The following is a 21,926-nucleotide window of genomic DNA, read 5'->3' on the forward strand; positions in this document are numbered from 1 at the left end:
AAGTGAAACATGTTAAAGCTTATGCCTCCACTTGATTCAAGCGCTCACGGGATTTACTTAGAATGTTATTGGAGTGTCAGCTGGAGGAGTTGAGGTATTTTGGCTCCTCCCTGTGCGCATATTTGTGCGGGAGGAGAGGAGGCCACCGGCGCAGGTACTTAAGAGGTGGTTATGGTGAGTAGGTGGGGTCGCTGCCCTCCTCCCGTCCGAAGACTGTAGATCCCAGAGCAGCGCGGATCCAAATGTGTGTGGAGGGACCGAGAAGACCACAACTCTGAACTGACGGAGTTTGAACATCACATGGTAAGAGAATGTTGGAGTGGGTCTATTGGACTCCTTTAAAATCGAGTGTACTTTGCTGTAGCGGCGCGTACTTCTGGATGTTCAGGATCTGTACCTTCTGTAATATTTAAGAGACTAGTAAAAAACTGGTGATGTGGGCCAGTGTGATGCAGTGCACCTGTCAATTAAAATACTTGAGGTTTACAATATAGTGTGTTACTAAATGCATTTCTTAAATACTTCGTATTTAAGTGCTCAGCCTTTTAGTTTAGCTTCTTGATCAGATCTCTGCTTCGGTTGCGTGTTGCAGTCATATCCTCTGGCCCCATCTTCTGGCTGCCTCGACCCATGACACACAAGGGTGATCACATGTGTAAAGATAAGCTACACAGAAGTTCCAAAGGGAAATAAACGTGTTTAAAGGACCTCGATATTTCTCCATTTCTCATTGATTGTTGATCAGCTAGTAAGGGTTTGTTTGATAAAGGTAAATGCAATTGAGACACTGTTGCATTCTTCTGTGTTCCTATCCACTTTATCCCGGAACAAGATCAGCTTCATTTCTTTTATAGGTAGTCGTTCTATTTAACCAGACCCTTCTCAGCATGTGGGGAACAAAGATTTCCACTTTGTTCCTATGTCTTATAAGTAGCTATTTCACGTAACTCCCCCTCCAGTCGTTTAAAGTGTTCGGATTCTTCTCAAGGCACAACTGCAACCACAGGTTAGAGATTTTGTCTGAAGTTGGTCCAGAAGTTGGCCCCCTTTTTTCTAATTGTAGGCTACAGCATGGAGACACTTTCCAACCTGCCAACCAAGGTACGTTTTTAGCAATGTACCTTGTTGAAATCAAGAGTTTGAATCCTGACAACAATGTGGGAACCTGCACTGCTGAAATATGGTGCACAGTTTCCCCTGGAGACAGAACAGATGTGATTACCGACCGACAAAATGAGGGATCTGGGGGTCCAGAAGAATGCTTGTGAAGAAGCAGCCAATTTTAAGATCCGCGTGTGTTTGTGTGTGCGTGCGAAGTGCACACCTTCAAATCAGCTCCATCCTGCACACAATTCTATCTCTGTCTCAAAAAACACACAGCCTTACCTATATTGTAGTGCATGTCTTTTTTTTTTATTATTTTTTTTTTATAAACCTACACAAACACTTCAGATACTGACAGCAGCCAGAGGTAATCGAACCTTACCTGCAGCCTTTCATCTTGTGTGTACCCAACAATAAACAGAATAAACATTTAACCAAAGAGGTGGCACTGTTAAATGTTATTATACCAATTTTTAACCCCTGTGGTCAGTTCCCTAAGGTCCTAGGAAGACCTGTGTCCATAATGATCATACACCACAGTTCCCCCTCCCTTTGATTAAGTAGAGCTTTTATTAAGCGATTACTCCTCCTGTTCATACAGCATCCAAACAATGAAGTTTTATGTAAAAATACCAAAAAGCATAATGTGGTTTCTATAAGGTTTAACCTCTTCATCCACATTGTATAAAAAGTGTGCGAGGACCTACAGTCCTCAGTTCATACTTGGTGATTTAACACATTCCTGATAAAAACATTCAGCCTGAGCTTATTATTAACTCTGGCCCAGACAAAATACTGACTGGTCCCCATGCTGGTGTGAAGTGTTGTATGTCTGTGTGTGGGCACCTCTAGTATAGTGATGTGTGTTTGGATATACACAGTGTGCTGTGGTTAGTGGGGTTTCTCCTTGTATAAGCTGCTTTACACTCTGGTTAAAAATGCACGTTTTCATATTTTTGTAACCTACTGCTGAACAAATTGACACACATTATATCTCCTATCAGTTTGGTCTGTGGTAAAGAGTACTGAAGAGTACTTCAGCAGTACCCGTGAAATGCAGATTTAGCCCAAGGTGCCATTTTATTAACAATCACTTAAACGCCAAGATCCTCTATCAATCATCAGGCACCTCTTCATTTTCTTCTTTTGAAACATAAGGGCTCTACATACACTTCACTGAAAAAACAAGTACTCAAGTACTTTACTGCTTGATTTATTCAAGAGGCAAACATGACTAACAAGCATACAAATGAGTACAAAACCAGTTTTTCTTGTCTACTACTCATGCTTGACATTTGGTTTTGTGATAAAATACACTGGTGCTTCTACCCCAGGGGTTTGAGACCCCCAGTGTGAGGAAAAAGGATTGCATTGCATTTACTATAAAGTAACATACTGCAAACACTCACCCTGTTAAAAAGAAACCTTCAAATGAAAACTCACTTTCATGTCCACACCCAGTTCCTAACCTGTATGTGTTTGTCTTTGTTTATCATTCCAGGTGTCCAGACATGCAGCCTGATATCCATCTGTCCCTCCTCTTAACACTGCTGCTTCTTCATGGTCGGTCATGATGATTTTATTACTGTTCTGGATTCAGTTTCACTTGAGTTCACTTTCTGTGCTTCTCTTTTATTTGGAGCGTTTAGATCAAGCATGTTTTTCAATACAGCATTTTTAATCTGCCAACATCATTAGTTGTGTTTGATAAGTCAGAACCATTTGGAGAATTTACCTCTACTCTCATCACGGACCCTCACCAACAGCTTTTGCTGTTGTACATTCACATTTAAAAGTACAAGTCAAGACTTACAAAAATACAGTTTCTTGTTAAATGTTAGGTCTCCAGTGCTGAAGAATTACCATTATGTTCCATCTCTTCAAAATGGCTTCCTGCCTCCTGTGCTTAAAACTGCTCGTTCCCCCCACAGTCCATTCATGGCTTTTATTATAGTATTGTCAGTTGTTCTGTCGGACCTGAGCACCTTGGTATTTGCCTGAGGGGAGAGACAGGAGTTGTAGGGCAATATAATCTTTGCGTTGTTTTCAAAAATGACAGCTCTAGCACCATCGGAACTATTTATTACTGGCCAATTTGCGACTTTGAACTTGAGCAAAACACCCCATTCCTCCTGTGCAGACAAAACAGAAATGTTGCAGTTGTTTTCCATACAAAGCCTTCACAATATTTTTTACGTTATGATGGGATTGATGCCAGTTACGTAGCAGCTCTTCGACCAGAAAACTCTCACTCCTTATCTTACTCCTGATTTTCCTGCTATTTTTTTGTTCGCAGAGTTTTTGGTCAGTGCAGTGGGGCCCCAACTTGAGAAGCCCCTAAACTTTCACCATCAAGAGGACCATAGGGTCGTGTATGACTATAGAATTAGGGGCAGATGAAAGGGGCAGGATTCTGTAGATGTCAGAGAGAAGGCCTCTGGGTTGCAGGTGGTACTTGGTGTTTTTCAACTTTATTTTTCTTCATTTTACTAATTTCCCCCTATGACGTCATGATGGTAGAATTTATAGAAAGTTAAGGATGTCAATAGAAATTTTAAATAAATTAGTAACTTTGTTTTGCATTTTTTAAAATTTACCAATAAAGAATTTGCTCCCTGTGCTCATTAAGAACCATGTCTGGAAGTTTTGAGTAGCTTTGTTAAAGTGTGTGCAATAAACAGATTTTCTAATGTCACTGTTGACATTTTGGTTACGGATTAAGTCTTACATTTGCACTTTTCTCTTAACAAAGACACTATTGTAACCATGTCCCAAATTTAACTCTTCTCAAAGCTCATGAGATCAGTGTTGGTACTAAATTGACCGATGCAGATGTGCTCTTTAAATTTTCCTTCATGTTTCAGCCCTTTTTTGTTTCTTTTGCTCTTTTGACATTTGAAGAACTCACTACAGGAGAAATCAGCTGTTTCAAGTAAATGAAAAAATGTTGACAGGAGTGAGCTGAGCTTTCTGTTGTCTGATTGAGGAGGTGGACTGTGCTATTCAGACACTGGAATCTGCTCAGTGCAGAGATGCATGTTTGTAAAACCACTCAAGCGTTGTGTCTGTGCTGGACAAATGCCTCTGTGGCCCGTTGCTGTTACCAGGGAGAACAGGGCATGTTCACATGGGTTTCCCACCAGGAAATCATGTGTTCCTCTCCCCTCTCTGGGGCAGTACGTGTGCCTGAATGGGGTATCGTTCTTTCAGCTGAACAGAGTGAAAGAATGGTTTCCTTCAGTTGTCCACTCACATTAGCTTGAAATACTCAATTAGCAATCACAGAAGGGATCAAGTGGGAGTCATTGAATGGCTCTGGCTTCAGGGACAGATTGCTACTATTTTTTGTTTTACTTTGCATCACTGAGGCTCTAATAATGTTTTTGAATGAGAATGGTAGAATATTCTTTTGGGAATTTAAATAATTATCTATGTGAAGTAACTCGCATGGGAGTTTGAAGTCAAAATGCAGGCGTTTGTGTAACAGTAAGGATACTGAAAAACTAAAGAGATGTATATGATAAATAAACTTTTTTCAGTTAAACAGAACCAACACCTGTGCACGGCTACTGCAAGCATGTATGTCCATATCTACATTGAATGACATATGTTTTGTGCCATGCACATATTGTACACGAGACTGTGTTCATGTCACTGTTTAGATACTCCAAGTGTGGACATTCAGATGACCTTCATGTTGTTTGTCTCTTTTAGCGCAGCAGGGAACTTCAGTGCAGGAGATCAAAACCAGCCGTGAGACCATTATGAAGATCAACTCAGCAGGAGAAGGTGAGTACAGTACCAAACTAATGTTTATCACTGAGAATGTTAAGAGATGATACACTGGACTAGTGCACCACAAGAAATGATGTAGAGTTCAAGGTATTTACCAGAGAAATGTGCATTTGCATTGGTAGATTTGGCCCATAACATTGACAGTGACATTGAGGTGATGGATGGAACAGTGTAGTTAAGTTGTAGTAACCTGAAATCAATCAGTCACCTTAAAATAATCTTTGAGGTGCTGGCTTGGCTTTGTTTGATGGTGATTTTTGAGTAAACAGAGTAATTGGCAGGCAGACAGGCAGACAGGCAGACAGACAGACGGCACACACTAACTGTCCCTAATGGCCCTCTTCATGACTATCTGCACATTCTAACATGACAGCAGCATCACAGAGTATTTATGCCGCTAGCGAGTATAAGCATGCATGAGAGAGAGGGAGCGAGAGCAGGGGCATGAGAGAGCTTCTGCTTGGTAATGGTTTTGTGAGTGGACTCCCAGGAAAAGATAATAGAGTTCTGGCATGCTATGCTGTATTTCTCTTATTATATCAAGGTATTTATATATATATATATATATATAGATAGATAGATAACTGGGATAATCCCATGATGGGTGTGTACAGTAATAGAATGGGAGCTCTTTGCCAGAGTGTGTAAATGCATGAATATGAGTTTGGACCCAGATGTCCAGTGTGTTTAACTTTTTGTTTTCTGTCTTGTGCATGTGTGTGCTTCCATGGGAAGTGATGCAGTGCTCGGCCGCCATGGATGTCCTCTTCCTCATGGATGGATCTTACAGCGTGGGGAAGGCCAGTTTCGAAAGGTCTAAACACTTCGCAATTCAGCTCTGTCAAGCTCTAGACATCAGACCGGAAAAGGTTTGTTTTCTGTCTGTTCTTATCATCTCTCTTCCCATCTTTGTCTCATATCAGTCAGAACTCATGTAATTCCACCCTGTTTCAGGTGCGAGTCGGCTTGATTCAGTTTGGGTCCACACCTCAGCTGGAGTTTTCCCTGAACTCGTACACTACCAAACAAGAGCTAAAGAAGCACATCAAGAAAATCTCCTACAGGTGTGTCCCTGCTCTTGCATCATCTAAGTCAAATAATATTTTGCGATTCAAAAGACTTCAGCAAGTGAAAATGCAAGCCAAAGAGAGTCGAGCAGTGAAGCCCATCGGGTGGTCAGAAGGGGCCCCAATTACAGTAGAAGACCTTGAGGGCAGTGCCAGTACACTGTGTCGTGCCTTTAATTGATGTTTAAGCTGGTTCATATTTGTGCTAGAATGAAAATAGTTGCTTTAGTCATTTCAGCCTGATTTCAGCTCTCTGTGTAAAAGCTAATCATTAGTCAGTTGCAAGATAGTACAAAACATACATTTACTACTAAAGGCATTAAGCTTTTGTCTCACCTGTGTTAGTGTTGCAGATCTCGGTTGTAGATTATCATTTTCCTGTCAGTCTACTTCTCTTTGGGTCGTTTTTGTGTTTGGCTGGGCCTCTGGACCAGCTTCCACTAGGTCTGTTCAGCAATCCATTTATGGACAGTGGCAAAAATAGGAAACATCCTGTTACAGTATTTTTTAGAGGATATTTATTTTAAACATATAGATTCTCAGAGGTGATAATTATATGGTTTGAATCTCCAGTGTAGTTCATGTGATGGTTTAAGTGATTAGGACAGGACTAAGGTCAAACCTATGCTCAAACAAAATCCACACATATACACACATCCAGAAACAAAGTAAGATTTAATGCTTTCTGGAACAGAAAACAAATTAATTTTAGATTAGAGCCACACCACAGGTGGTACCTGGATACTGGTAAGTGCATAAGCTGAGGAAGAGGGATGTAATTTAACCGTGTGTGTGTGTGTGTGTGTGTGTGTGTGTGTGTGTGTGTGTGTGTGTGTGTGTGTGTGTGCGGGCGGGCGGGCGGGCGGGCGTGCGTGTGTTGTTCACAAGTTGGAAATATTATTTTGGCTTGTCATTGTCAAATCAAATAAGCATTGTAGAATTAAAATGTAACAAAATACTTTATATTTATCCTGGTACTCTGCTTTTAAAAATGTGTATCGTAATCTTACCAAGAATATGATTAAAAGAAAACAAAAGAAACAAAAGAAATACTGTTCCTAACAGCACAGAGACTGAAAATTGTAGCGTCTCATTAGCAAGTAGTTTTATATCCAAACAGCTGCAATATCTTACCACCAAAAAGTAAAGTTAAAATTATTTAACCATAAGATGAATCTTTATCCATCATTTTCATTGTGATGAGGAAAGGAGGAAATCCCTATTTTGCACTTGCAGGCAAAGGACCCAGTACCCTGTGCTGACAAATCTATGCAACAGGGCTAAGATTATTAAATCATGCCCGGAGGCCTTTGTGTTCTTTGCTCTGTTGTCTCATAGTTTCAGCAAATCTTCAAGCAGCTGTGGCTGAAAACGGGGACAACAAATGGAAACAGGAGGAGATGGCTGAACATCACAGCTTCTGTTTCAGCAGTTCTGTCCTCACTTGAACAGCAGATGTGCTTCTCACTGTGTAGATGGGACGTCTGAAAGCGTCTCCTGCTCTGAGTGACACGTCCTTTTGAAAATAAAAATAACCTGTAATAGGTTTTAAATTGGCTTCTTAAGCCCTGAGGTGATGAAACTTATCCAACACTCAGGCACCTTTTTTTTTTTTGTAGGCCAAGAACCAAAACAAGAATCCAAACAAACATGTACTGTGGTTTACTTTGGCAGTGATAACACTTTGTTGGCTTCTGTAGCACGTATTCTGCCATTTTTCATCTGTTCTTATTTATTATTGTTTTATTATTATTCTTAAAATTCCAGGGGAGGCAGCACACAGACAGGCCTGGCACTGAAGTACATCCTGAGGAAGGGTTTCCCAGGTGGTCGCAGCTCCTCCTCCGTGTCCCAGATCGTCATCCTCTTATCGGATGGGAAGTCTCAGGGTAACGCGGTGCAGGCGGCGGCAGAGCTCAAGGAGACAGGCGTAGTCTTGTTTGCTGTGGGCCTCCGCTACCCCAGGTTTGTTTGATAGTTGCCAGGAATAACAAATGAAAAATTACTTTTTTTGCATAAAATACCATTTTCAGGAAACATTGATAAATCTTTAAGTTTTAGGAGTTTGTTTGTTTTTTCCCTGCTGTTCAGGTGGGAGGAGCTACATGCTCTAGCCAGCGAGCCGATGGAGAGCCACGTCTTCTTTGCCGACCATTTCTATGATGCTGTCAACGGCCTGTCCACCACACTGACCACCTTCTCTTTATGTGATGCCAAACCCGCAGGTGGGACTCCATTGAACTGCTTGTATAGACATTTTTCATAAGGTGTAAATTATTTAGAAATGATCATAATATAATCGGGTGTTTCGTGTGTGGAATGAAGCAAATCTTGTAATGATCTCAGTTCTGTTTCCTTTCCATTCCCATCCACTCCCAACATCTCACATTATCCCTTCTCTTTCAAACCCTAATCCCACTCCTCCTGTCCTGTTCTGCAGGCTGTCAGGTGGAGTTGTTCTCCTGTGAGCGAAAGACACAGGAGACGGTGAAGGAGCTGCAGGGGAATTTCATGTGTTGGAAAGGATCCAGGGGACATTCCCCATACATGTCTCTCTGCCCCTACTACAGGTGAATGTACAGTACACAAAGTCACAGGTACAAATGCTTCTGTCTTTGGGGCAGAATCTCAAATGTTGTCTTTTTGAGAAAATGGCTTTTTTAATTTCTACACTCATCCCCATAAACACTGAAATTGGATACACTATGGTTTGGTTTTTAAAAAAAAGAAAAGTGTGTGTGTGTTGCTCAATGACCCACAAGACTATTGTAGAACAGGGCAACTCCCATGTGTTGTCATTGTGGGTGTATTAATAAAAACAGGGTGTTGCAGTACTGTCAGACCCTCCCAGGGCAAATTAAAATGGCCTTTGATAAAATTAATTTCACAGAACATTGCAACTTTACCACAGTCAAATGGCCTGAAGCAAATGGGGCTAATGTTTAGAGCTATAACTTTGTCATTTGATCTTCCCCTTTCCTTTTTTCCCCAACGAAGTCAATATTGAAATTAGACATTTTTAGTTAGAGCTAAAAGTAGCACCACTGCTATAATAAATGTAAAAAATTAGATCAAGTATTGACAATAGTGGCAGTTTTATAAGGGAGAATATGATATGATTTATAGAGAAAAAAATCCAGATATTATATTGATTTTTAACTGTTAAGATGTGACACTCCAGGTACAGCAAGGCTTTCAAGAGACATCAGACGGTCTGCCATCGGACTATCTGTCCAGGTACAGGAACAAAACTGCCTTTGATCCTCGCTGCCTGTTACTGCGTTTGATGGTGTGACTTTGTTCAGATGTGTGTACAGTTCACTTCCTGCCATTCTGTTCCTCTTCACTGTAGACCCCTGTGATTCAAAGCCGTGTCTGAACGGTGGAACGTGTGTATCAGAAGGTCCAGAGGGCTACCACTGTGTGTGCTCACCTGGCTATGGAGGAGACCCACACTGTGGTTTGTTCACTGTCTGTTTAAATTCTGAGATATGAACAAGGTTTTAATGCAGAGAACTAAAACTAAACCAACCCTCCATCTCTCCTCAGCTCCTGCTTTGTCACTGGACTGCTCAGTGGACTTGCTATTTCTGCTGGAGGGCTCCGACACTACTACCTTGGAAGGTTTCCTCCGCATCAAGTCCTTCTTAAAACGCTTCCTTCAGACAGTAATTGGGTCTGACAGCCCCAGTAAAGTTGGCTTGGCAGTGTTTGGTAGCGAGCCTCGAGTGGAAGTCCCAGTTGGCAAGTTCAAAGGGAACCTGAGGGCTCTGCTTCAGGCGGTGGATATGCTTCCGCTGATAGGTGGTGAGACCCGGACAGGACAGGCACTTCGCTATGTCACACGCCACGGATTCATAAGTGCGCCGGTCTTTGCTGACGTATCGGATGATCTGCCCCGTGTGGTGGTGCTGCTTACTGCCACTTCAGCTGTTGATGAGGTGGTAGAACCTTCAAAATATGCACGGGACAGAGAAATATTCCTTATAGGGGTGGGACCAGACTCGTTAAAGGGACAGCTGAATAATATCACAGGAAATCCTCAGAGGACTCTCACGTACTCTTCACATGATGGCTTTAATGCCAAGGTCCCTGAGCTCAAGGCCAAGATCTGCACTGTGGATACACAAGGTACCGATTGCATATTCATATATTCTGCACAAGCTGCATATTTTCTTATCTATTTCTTATCTATTTGTAAATTGTGAACTAAAAAAAAAGACAAAATAAATGCCATAAGGATCCAGTCATTCCAAACGTGAATGACTGGATCCTTATGGCATTTATTTTGCATTTAGATCCAAGTAATTTGGGAAATGCCATGTAAACTCAAAACCTGTAGTTCAACATTTATGTAGAAATGTTAATAAAGGAAAACCTTATGTTTCATCTTTCAAGACTTATTTTTCTGGTTGACATTTGATTTTTAAAAAAATATAAATTTCTACAATTCAAATCTATAGTATTGAAATGTCACATCTGATGTTTTACCTACTAATAAAAAATGTAATCTGTCTGTTTCCAGGTTGTCTGGGCCAGGCAGTAGACCTGGTATTTGCCCTGGATGCCTCGGGCAGTGTTGGCCCTGATAGCTTTATCACCATTCGCAACTTTGTGCGCAGCCTCACGGTCCATTTCGACATCAATCGTGATCTAGCTCAAGTGGCACTTGTGGCCTATGGTCGGAGAGCCGACACAGTCTTCAACCTAGACACCTATGACACCGGCTCTGCCATCCTCAAGGCTGTGGATGAGGCCGACTACATAGGCGGAGAGGCATCGACAGGTGCTGCTTTACTCCACATCCACTCCAATGTCCTGACAGTGGCTAAAGGTGCACGACCTGGAGTCAACAAGGCTGTGGTGGTGGTGACTGATGGTTCAGGTGGGGATGATGCTACCGTGCCGGCCCTGAAGATTAGAGACAATGGAGTTTCACTGTTTGTGATCGGCATCGGCGATGTGCAGCGGAAGAGGCTGCTGCAGATTGCTGGTTCAGAGGATCACGTGATCTCTCTGCCATCTTATGAGGATCTCAAGTACTCTGAGGATGTGTTGGTGCAGATGTTGTGTTCAGGTGAGAATACAGGGAAATGTCTTTAGTTGTTCCAGGACTGATTACCTATTGTATGCATAGGAGTAAGAGATTGATTAAGGCAAAAATGTGTATGTCTTGGTTTCCCTCAGTTCCTTTCACCTGTCTTCAAATAAAAGATGCATAAATCCATAATCACAAAACGACACTAAACAACATAAGTCTGGCTGCTTATAATTGTCATAATTTTCTTTCCTTCAGAGGTGAAAAACCCGGTAAACCTGTGCAAGCCCAACCCTTGTATGAATCATGGGATCTGCATCCTCTCAGCAGGGAGCTTCCGTTGTCAGTGCCAAGGCTATGAAGGACCACACTGTGAAACAAGTCAGTGGCGTTAATTGAAGTCTTCTTTTCTGGTTTCTTTCTTCTTTCATTCATATCTCTGGGCACAGCTCAAGAAATGCTGATCAGAACGTTTGATTAGCAAAGGGTGTAACACAATGAGACACTGCCAATATTCAGACCAGAAACCTGCATTTCTATTTGACTCTGGTACGTTTAAGACCCATCTAGCCGTCTGTCCAACCGTGTTACTTTCCTGTTTTTAGAGCTGTGGATTCTGTCACAGTGTCACCATATCTTACCAAAGAAAATGTAACGATAGACATGGTTGAATAGATCAAAAACACAGTGTGGACACAGTTGTTTGCACATTGAGAAGTTGTGACTCCTTCTGTGGTTTTGTTGGTAGAGAGCAACAGGCCTTCCAGAGGAGATCTTCCCAGGTTCAATGGTCTGAGGAAGAAGAGCAGGCGGAAGAAGAGCCACGAGGAGCTCCTGCATCACTACAAATTACACTGGAGGAGAAGTGCTGCCTGATGCACTGTAAACACGTAAATGCACATACTATGCAAGGAAACCTACGGACAAACGGACGTTTGCAGATACGCAATGGAGAAAAGGAAAAAAACGCCCACAAGCCCAACACTCAGGCTTCAACAAGTGCCTTTAACTGGACTGTGTGTATTAATGGTGTTGTCTATAGTTTCCTAGTTTGTTGTGAAATTTGACTACTATAGTTATATTTACTGTAACTGCCTCGTGTTGTATTTGTATTATTTTTGTTTACATCAAACATTTATATCATAATGTATATCTGCCATTATTTGAATATTATTAATTCATAATTACCACAAGTGCTTTGAAATATAGCTAGTTTGTTAGTTTAGCTTACCCAGTATTATATATTGTTTATACAGCACACAAGCTGGACTAACAGCTTAAAGTCAAAAAAAGATATTTTTATGAACAACAAGCCAGTTTTGTTGTCAGTACATTTTTTTATTTTTAATAAAAAGTGCATTTTTAGCTAGCAATACGAGCCAAAAGGCTGAATAATGGTGTAAATATATTTACATCTTGGCTACCAGCATATATGAACCAAGCTACAATCTAAGGTGTAAAAAAATGGCCAGTTTAGTAGAGAGTCATCATACTGTCTCAAACTGGAGTGGTTTGAAATGTCTGGCTGATTTGCATGGTTGAAACATTCAATTTGTGCATCGTTATCATGAACAGCTGTTCGGCTCACCAAAATCCTACTACATCAAATTCCACATTCTGGCAAATTATTGAAAAGTTATTAAAATGAAGTTAATCCAGTGGTTTTTGGAAAGACTTGCTTGTTTGGCTCTGTGATCGGCTCTTGATAGTCTTGTCAAGGAGGAGATGACTTTACAGAGAGGGGAGGATGTTGATCTGTTGCTGACAATTGTTCAAAGAGAAACTTTCAACAGTCACAGGGTGTTTGTGGTTTAGGTGGTGGATTTTTTCTCCCACTCCTGTAAATACATAGAAAGTGTATCCGTTATCCACGCTTGAAGATATACCTCAGTGATTTGTTCTTCAGAGACTTGTGTTCTCTCACCTTTGCTTTCTGCAGAACGTTGCCTTTTGTGCCCATCATGGAGGCGGGTCTGTTTTTTAGAGATGCGGCAGAGTTGACAGGTGAAGCTGAGTCTGCGCTGACGTTGCTGTTGGAGGGTTGGGATGGGGCTGACGATGGTGACGGTGGTGACTGAACAGCAGGCAGAGCCGCAGCTTTAGGCTGAGGGTCAAATGGCAGAAAGATATTAGTAACTTTAAGAGGATTTAGATTTCTTTTAAATAAAGCGCCGCTTTGTGCCGCTTGTGAAATATTTCATATAAATCAATTTTCCACGTTCATCTTTGTGATTAAATCCTTGTACTGAAATAGTTAAACATGTCAGACTGTAGAAGCAGCGCACTAACAGTCGGTGTGTCCTGGAGGCTACTGTCCAGTGTGGTTCCCAGTGTGAAAGGCCCAGACTCCACCTTCTTCAGACTCTCCCTCACTTCCACCAATTGAAGCTCCACTTCTACCCTGTGGCGCTCTGCCACCCGACACGCCTCCTCCTTCTCCTTCAAACGAGCTTCTAATGAGGCCTGCAGCTTGGGGTCTGCGGGCAACAAACAGCCATCAGTCGCACAGATCAGTTAAAACCTCACAAAGGTTCATGTGCTGCAGACTCACCTTGGCAGGCACTGAGCTCCTCTTTGGTGTCCCTCCTTTCCTTCCTCAGGTTTGCCAGGTTGCTCCGCACTTCCTCCCTTTCTTTCTCAAGACGATCGCGCTCATCGATGTAGCGTCGCACGTCTGCCTCTGTGCGGTTCCTGCCCAGTTTCACTTCAATTGCACCAGTGGACCCTGATAATTAAAGATTGAAATATTGGTTCACACTCACACATAAAGAAATACTAAATGTTGATCTTGACATTTGCTTCGCTGGCAAAAAAAGCTATTTTTATTAAAGCCTATTTTTCCTTTCAATTATACACTATTTCTACATTATCAACTTAAGCTGTAGAGCAGGCAGATTTGCACTAGAGGGAGTCGTGGTAATGTAAGTGCAGAGAGAAAGTCAGTGCGGAGGAAAGAAGCAGCAACATCATTTCATGCTTTATGTTTTAAAAGTACTTAACAAATAAAAAGGTGTGTGAGTTAATAGTAATGTTAACTCCCCCCCCACTCACCCATTGTATATGCCTTTGGTCGCAGCAGTTGAGGGCTGTGAGGAAACCCAGCTGTAGTCGGGCCTTTCTGTCCCCCAGCAGAGATTAAGACCTGTGGGATTCCCAGGCTCATCTTTTTGGTTGTCTCCTGGCTTTGGGATGAGGACCTAACTGGTTTAGTTTGTGGGTGAGAAGTGGGAGTAAGGGGGCGCTCTTGTTCTGGTTTGCAGCCAGCATAGCTTGAACTTGTTTCATTTACTACTGCCGTTGGCTCTGGAAGGTTCGCTGAACTGACCTGGAATTACAGAATAAAGTAAATAATATGCAGTTATTCAATTGCAGTCGTATTTATGCATGAGAAACAATACATTCCTATTTGTACCTCTTTAGTTTGGCATGAGGAGTCCTCCTGGTCCTCTACAGGGGTTGGAAAAGGTGCACAAGTGTCTTTGGAAGGTGAGACTTTACTTGCACAGGATGTATGGAGGAAGGAGCGCACAGGAACAAGGTCCAGGTAAATCCTGTTTTCATTGTCATGCTCAGTTCCCGTGGAGTCCTTGGCATTCTGTGTGCATGTTTCATTATTTTCCTGAAGGTTGTTGTCCTCTGGGTCAGGGAGGCCGCTCCCTTCAGCATCCTGTATAACATGGGAGTAGTTGGAGAAGTTAAGACACAGAAAGGGCTCACAAATGGTGAGTCCATGTAAAAACGAAACTGAAATAAAAACTGTCCACGAAACAACAGTTCAGAAAAGTTACACATTTACAACGACAACAACAAACCCCGACCACACCCAAAATGACCCTCGTGACCCTCTGTGTAAGTAGACAAAGTAGTTAGTTTGTTTTTGGACAAAGGGGATGTAATTGATAAATGCAATAATACTGTCTACTGATTTTGAATAAATGTTTTAGGTCCCAGATAACTTGATAGTCCATTTTAACCCTGAACACACCTCGGGATCAGCTAGAGATGCCACATCATCGTACAGGTCATCGGAGGTGTGAGGGATGGATGGTGGCGTATCTATGTAGGTGTTTGGCTCAGAATATCTTCTCTGCATGAAGCTAAAGAGACACACACACAATTCAATCAAAAACGTGTTGCTTATATACATTCAGACAGAATCATATTTCCATTTAAACACACGGAAGTGAGGGTCTCACTATAGGGAAGTCTTGGCTGCGTTGACAATACTTGAGACCCTCTCGGAGTTGACGTAGTCGTACGCCAGCTCCTCTGGGTCAGTTTTGGTCCCGGTCTGTGACAGCAAGAGGCCCAGCCAGTGGCCCATGTCTTCCGATGTCTTAGCCTGGGAGGGGTGGGGGAGAAGAGAGGAAAGAGTGGAAGAAAGTGCATTCAGTACATACCATGCACTTGCAACATCATTGGTTTTTTTCATGGCCTATGTTGCATGCCAGCTATCTCTTTGTATTAATAACAAGATTGCTACAGCGTAATATCCCAGCAGTATTTCAATACGCAAGACCCTTTGAAGAAACCATCTACTCCTCAACTAAGACACGTTGCAAGAAACACAACAAAGGGTAACGTGTGTTAATGAATAGTCCATAAACCTATTTCCAGACAGATTGTGCATTTTGTTCTGCAACTTTCCGGCAGTTAGTTAAAGAAGTCTCACAAGCAAGCGCCAACATCTTAAGACTGACAAATGCACATCAGTAAGGCATCTAAAAACAGTTTTACAAACAGATAGCATGTTCACAGTCCATTTGGGGAGCTTACCGAATAGCACTTGTTGGTTTGGAATGCTATCTATTTAAATGCATGATAAAGTATAGACAAATAAATACATAAATTAAAAAAAGCCCCAAAGAAAACCATAAGTACTAAACCAAAAAATGCACTGCAGCAGGGTGGTACTGGAAACCTAATGGAGGAGGGCGAAGCATTAGTCCCCCAAATCCCAGTACGTCCACACCCTTCACACACACAAGCAGGCAGACCACCCTTGTGTGCACACATGCGTTATATTACATAGACAAAACCTGATGTCAGCCGAAAGAGATTTGCAAATGAGGACACGTTGGTGTTTAGGATTCCTATACGTACACCGTCTCTCTTTTTGAGAAGTGCTGACACAGTGTGTGTTTTTCTCTAAACACTCCCTTCCCATTCCAGACGTCTTCAACTTGTGGTTTCATCTCATTGCACTTTGCTTTCAGTGTTTTCTCCCTGACTCGTCCTTTTCTTGTTTACTTTGCATTGGAATAGGGCATCTTCCAAAAGACTAAATGTAAATGTACTGCTCAAAATAAAATAAAAGTAAGCTCTCATTTTGAGGCAAACATGAAGTGAAAAGAGGAAATACTGCATGCGAATCTGATCTCATGGTCTATTTTTCATGCTTGCACCTCTAAATAATTGACACCCTCACCAAGCACTTATCGTGACCCTGAACATTCGGAGGGAAAAAAAACAGAAAATGATTTACCTCCAGGGTTGCCAGCTGTGTGCCGTCCATGTTAATCTTAAAGGAGTACAGGTGCTCGGGGCTGGGGTCAGGCAAAATACTGCAGCCCTCCAGACTCACAGCTGGCTGACTCACTTTGTTTTTGCCCTTGTCCTGGTAGAACCACAGTTGACCGTTCTTGATTAGACACCAGCAGGTCCGCCAGTTGCTATTCACCAGCACGTTGAGGTAGCCTGACAGAGAAGAGGGCTAACTTAATTATGAGATACGTGTCAAATACTGTACACTTGAACAGAGAGAGAATTACAATATTTACATCTATTTTTCTATGTTACCAAAACAAATTCGCTTGACCCTTAGACTTTACCACCAGTGATTTTAATATATCTGTTACATGTCATAAAGCCCCTGATTGTTTAAATCTTTACAAATTGTTGTAATATATAGTTAGTAATATTTCTATTTATAGTTTCAACACAAAAATAACTGACCCAATCTAAGGCTGAAATGAAAGTCAATGTTAATATAAACATTTGAAAATGAAAATTTAATGCAATATTCGTGTTATTGTCACATTTGTTTACCCTGGCGTGTAAATACCACCCAGCACGGCCATAGAAACGGCTCACCTGATGTGTCCACGCATTTGTCTGGGTTTTCTAAGGAAGACGTTTTTTTCTTGCCAATGTTTATAAGGTTGCTGAACATCAAGCCTGCACCAGATTTCTTCTTCACTGCAGAAAAAAAAAGAAATAAACAAACATTTTTTGGGCTTTTAAATTCCACTATTATTTAACTACACATATGTTAGACAGACTTGAGTCTAACATATTATATACAGTGTCTGTAGAAACAAAAGAAATAAAAAGTTATGGAGTGACTCACCATCTTTGCTTTCGGGTGTTTCAGCATGGCTGTCAGTGCTGCTGCCGCTCTCTGAAGCTACCGAGTATCTTTCACTCTGGTCTCCCTGTATATTTTAGTAATTTAGTTGAGACATTCTTAACCATTTATATTTTATGAGCGCAGATGAAAAAAAAAAAAAAGATGTGTACCTTAGTACAAATGAGCCTTGAGGAGTCAGACACAGATGGGTCACAGTTTTCAGTTGGCTTTGGACTGATCTCCTGAATCACCTAAACAAACAAGAGGAGGTGGATTAATGTCAGAATATTTAGCTTTTTTATAATCAAATCATCATCAGTAACGATGAATTTCTAACATGGCTTACCTTTAACCACTGCTCTGTCTGCTCCTTGCTCTGCAGGCCCAGCACGATGGCCTCCCCTCCTACAGGAATGATCTTCAGCTTGTGCTCTTTTCTCTTAAGCTGCTTTTCCTTGTAGACCACACTGCAGCCCAGCAGACTCACATCCAGCAGAGGTGTCTGCTCCTTCGAGCTTTTATAACACTGATTGAGGCAGAGATGGTTAAAGTTTTCCAAGAAATGGGTTAGTGTTACAACAATCAGTAATTATTTACCTATACTTTATCGAAATTTTTTAATGTAATCTAGAAAGACAGTGAAAAGATGTATTTTAATTAAGGTTTTCAGTCCCACAACCTGTGCAATGTGCTTTTCATCTCTTTGTTATGAGAGGCTTCTTTGTAAGACTAAATAAGCAGAGAACAACGAAAGACTGCACTTGTTTACATGTTAAATATTTTCCAGTCCTAAAAATAAGTTGCAAAACAAGGACGACCTGTGTCCGCGTCACATGGAGTCTCCAAATTATTATAAGGCTTTGCCTATTTTGTTATGATTTTCCATGTTGAGTTGAAATTCAAATATTACAATTTTTAATTAAGGAACAAGTTACGATTGAGGAATATAAACAAACTCTGTGCTTCATAAAAGCATCATGAGCATAACGGTTGCACACGAAAGCTCACTGGGGCTTTAGTTCAGATTTTACCCACCAGCAGGCGATGCTCTTTGATGACACACAACTGTTTGGCCCACTGTCCCAACCACTTCTTCCTCCACAGGAAGGCGCATATCCGAGAGTCCTTCATCAACTCAATGGAAGCCTCAGCTGATGGCCACTGGTGCTGTGTTGACTTTCCTCTGGTCACTTCCTCCTCATCGTAGGACTCATATGAACTGCTAACAGCATCCCCGTCATCTAGGAAACAAAATTCAGAGACAGCAATAAAATCACTTATTAAATTAAATCAATTGGGAGAAAAATGGTATAGTGTTAAAAATAAACGTCCGTAATAATAGGAGCAAGGAGCCAAATGACGTTAATGCCTGAAACCGTGACCCTTAGATCTGAAATAAATATGCAAATGAACATTTCCAGCACTGATGGAAAGAGGCGGGACAAAGATCCCATGTTAAAATGAGAGGAAACTTGATAAGCCATGACAAGTTACGATGTCTGTCACAAGCGTTGGCTGGCAACTGTTTCTTTACATGCAAGAACCTGTTCATGACCATGAGGAGCAGATGACACACGTGCTTGCTCATGCACAACCTGGCTATAACTTTGATAGCAAGACCAAAACATGTCACACATGAACACACAGGTCCTCTGATAGAGAGGTATCTACCCCCGGTGATAACAGCATATACCACACTGTCAGAGCTCTGCACTCGCATCCAGGGCCCTGAGAGGAGGTTGAAAAAATCCAGATCTACACAGCAGAAGAAAGAGAAGGAGAAGAGAAAAAGAAAAGGAGGAACAGGAAAATGCCTTTAGACACTTAAAGGCAAGAAACCACAGAACTCATTGTTTGCAAATGTAGTGTTTCAGCATCAACCTGCTGTAAATAGATAACACTTCTCTGAAACAAGAAAACAAAACTATTCTGAATTATACAAATACACAACAGGTATGTATATTTATCTAGCGATGTTCGGTATCAATTACATAGCTATATCTTAAATACTTTAGCAGCTGTGTGTATATCTGTGTTCTATTTGGGCAAACTGTATAATTTAACCTATGTACCACAAGTGAATATGTATGTTAACCTACTGCATTGCTGTCGCCAAACATTGCTTGTAATAGAAAGTGGTTGTGGTCTCTCAGCATTTGACCTCTGTTGGAATAAGGTGCATGTATTGCAGTGCATGAAAGAAATTTCTTTTTCTGTTGTGAGCACTTACCTGCTGCTATCACAATTTGTTTCCATTCTGTTTAACAGCTCAAACCTAAGACCTAAAGATGGCTAAATTATAACAATTAGAACAGAGCCAACGACTGAAATGTTCACAACATCTGGCTGAAACATATAAAGTATTAAAACAGGTGAGCTACAAAAATGACTAGTTGATGATGTAACAGCGTTAAAAGGCAAAAATATTTCATGATTTAATAGGAGGAATTATTCCCTCTTTCATATGACTTTGCAGTAATTCATTAGGAAGATTAAATACTTTAGATTAGTTTTAAATCTAAATAGGTATGTTGAGGGAGACATAACACTGAGTTCTTACCATTGATGGTTTCCTCATAGGGCTGAGCCTCCTCATAGTAACTCTCTGAAGTGTCTATACAGGCTGGAGCAGGAACTGCAGGTAAAGGGAAAGGCTCCCGATCCACCACACCCTGACAGATGACAGAATGATGGGGAAAAGATTAGAGAACAAAAAATAAGAAAAGCACGAAAACAGAAAGTGGGGATGGATTATAAAATGTTGCTTTATTCCAGTGCTATGATATCCAACAATGATATATAGCTCCCATATATCCAAGAGGAGCTTGTCTTTGGCTCCCACATCTGCAAGTTGGCATGTCATCGTGTGAGCCGGCGTTAGAAGAACCGGTCATCACGCTGCTGGTGAGTGTGAGTGTGGGAGAGACGCTGACATGTTGAAGAGACCGATTAAGGATTTTTTTACTTTTTTCCTTTCTTCTAAAACTGATCAAAAAATTGAACAATATAATAAAAACCACTGCTGCAACACAGAGCAGGAGCCCCAAGCAGCATGAAGGAAAACCCTGTAGGGGTAACACGGACTGGACAGAAGCGGTCCAGCGTAGTCATGAGTGGTCGATCACTTAAATGAGAGAAGGAAACTGACGGTGCTTAACAGCTACAGTACTCTCTTGTGTCCAATCCACAGGTGGTAAATGTATGCGACATCACACTTATGGTTAAGATAATCAACCACTTATTAAAGGAAAACCTGTGTTTGACTCTAAGGTATAATGTTCACTATGATACATTATTAGCATGTGCTATCCCAAGGTGAACATGCGGCGAATCAAAATTTCACTTCAGGATTAAGTAGGGAATTCCGTGTGTAACTGATCCTCCTCTGACCTGGTGCACTGTAACGTAACACGTATGTTTGCCTTCAGAGGTGGACAGCGTGCAGGCTGTGTGTGTTTGCGTGAGCATGGAAAAGAGAAGGGGGCGTGTGTATTTACACATGTGTGCGTGTCTGTGTGTGTGTGGGCCCATTGGATTTCCTCAAATCAATCAGCAGTCTGGCTTCACTTCTGTCTTTCTTTTCATCTCCTGTGTGGTAAAGACTATCTGGTCCTTTTCATACCGCTGGAAACCACCAGACTCTCTACTGCTTGTCTCAGTTCATTCACAGTCTCTTCATTGCTTTAATATTTAATTTGGTAATAAGTTTCATTGGTAAATCAGCTACATATAGAACCTCAAAACACAATTTGGAGCCCTCCACTATTACTGGAGCTTATCATACTGTTAAACTCGTTTTCTCAACAATATTGAAGTTGTAAATCTTAAAACTTCATTTTTCCATTTCTATTTTGACCATCATTCATGTGTCTTATTTAAACTAATTTTGCACAAAAAAATTTAAATATAAAAATATAAAAAAATATATGTACATCCATCCATGTATTATCCGTAACCGCTTATCCTGTTTAGGGTCACAGGCAACAGGAGCCTATCCCAGCTGTCATAGGGCGAGAGGCAGGGTATATCCTGGACAGGTTGTCAGTCTATCTCAGAGCCAAAACAGAGTGTCATACACACTCAGACAACCATTCACACCTTGGAGTCAGCATTTAAAAAAACGACATGCATGTCTGGACTGTGTGAGGAAACCCACGCAAGCACAGGGAGAACATGTTTCCTCCCACCCCTGATCTAAACAAGATGCCTGTATATTTTTATTTTCAGTTTATTTCCCCCAAGGCCGTCAAGTTCTCTGCAAGATCACAGATATATAACCCGTAAGGCAGAGCAAAGGCGCTTCGTAAATCATGTAGGAACTGATCGTCCCAAAGTATTGTAGAAGATCAGAGTTTGTTTAATTAGGAGTGAACGTCAGTTGGTCCAAATGTCTTTGGTTTCCCTTCCACATAAAGTTTGACATAGCTGTAGAGTGCAGCATTCCTCTTTTGCAACATAACTCAAAAATCCGCTCTGGGAGTTTGATGATGTTTGGTGTCTAGAAATGTTTGTTGTCTAGCACTGTATAAAAAGTTCAAGAAGAAGGCAGTAATATATTGTGTTTGGTGTTTAC

The 21,926-nt window shown here is 41.3% G+C and overlaps 2 protein-coding genes across 5 annotated transcripts in view; one reads left to right on the forward strand and one right to left on the reverse strand.

The window, feature by feature from the left end:
• Positions 1-132: 132 nt before the first annotated feature.
• vwa2 (von Willebrand factor A domain containing 2) lies at positions 133-12,339 on the forward strand. The gene is made up of 14 exons (XM_067488245.1): positions 133-303; positions 2,606-2,667; positions 4,819-4,893; positions 5,635-5,768; positions 5,854-5,963; positions 7,734-7,931; positions 8,058-8,191; positions 8,407-8,536; positions 9,148-9,203; positions 9,319-9,426; positions 9,516-10,097; positions 10,492-11,043; positions 11,263-11,385; positions 11,753-12,339. Exons 2-14 carry the CDS (start codon positions 2,616-2,618, stop codon positions 11,878-11,880), a joined length of 2,382 nt encoding a protein of 793 aa, XP_067344346.1. The 5' UTR covers positions 133-303; positions 2,606-2,615; the 3' UTR covers positions 11,881-12,339.
• Positions 12,340-12,360: 21 nt separating this feature from the next.
• afap1l2 (actin filament associated protein 1-like 2) overlaps positions 12,361-21,926 on the reverse strand; it is a 33,774-nt gene continuing 24,208 nt past the window's right edge. For 2 of the 4 annotated variants that reach the window (XM_067488240.1, XM_067488241.1), the window contains exons 5-20: positions 19,914-20,025; positions 18,989-19,108; positions 18,389-18,594; positions 17,700-17,879; positions 17,524-17,604; positions 17,354-17,438; positions 17,098-17,202; positions 16,490-16,701; positions 15,201-15,346; positions 14,990-15,101; positions 14,417-14,671; positions 14,056-14,329; positions 13,556-13,729; positions 13,294-13,481; positions 12,929-13,108; positions 12,361-12,842 (exon numbers count right to left, since the gene is read on the reverse strand). In XM_067488240.1, the coding sequence (XP_067344341.1) occupies positions 12,816-12,842; positions 12,929-13,108; positions 13,294-13,481; positions 13,556-13,729; positions 14,056-14,329; positions 14,417-14,671; positions 14,990-15,101; positions 15,201-15,346; positions 16,490-16,701; positions 17,098-17,202; positions 17,354-17,438; positions 17,524-17,604; positions 17,700-17,879; positions 18,389-18,594; positions 18,989-19,108; positions 19,914-20,025 (2,457 nt within the window). In that variant the 3' untranslated portion in view covers positions 12,361-12,815. The remainder of the gene's footprint in view (positions 12,843-12,928; positions 13,109-13,293; positions 13,482-13,555; positions 13,730-14,055; positions 14,330-14,416; positions 14,672-14,989; positions 15,102-15,200; positions 15,347-16,489; positions 16,702-17,097; positions 17,203-17,353; positions 17,439-17,523; positions 17,605-17,699; positions 17,880-18,388; positions 18,595-18,988; positions 19,109-19,913; positions 20,026-21,926) is intronic. The other 2 variants (XM_067488243.1, XM_067488244.1) reach the window with 2 other exon arrangements.

This window comes from Channa argus, chromosome 20 (assembly GCF_033026475.1).
Source record: "Channa argus isolate prfri chromosome 20, Channa argus male v1.0, whole genome shotgun sequence".
NCBI classification, from domain to species: domain Eukaryota; kingdom Metazoa; phylum Chordata; class Actinopteri; order Anabantiformes; family Channidae; genus Channa; species Channa argus.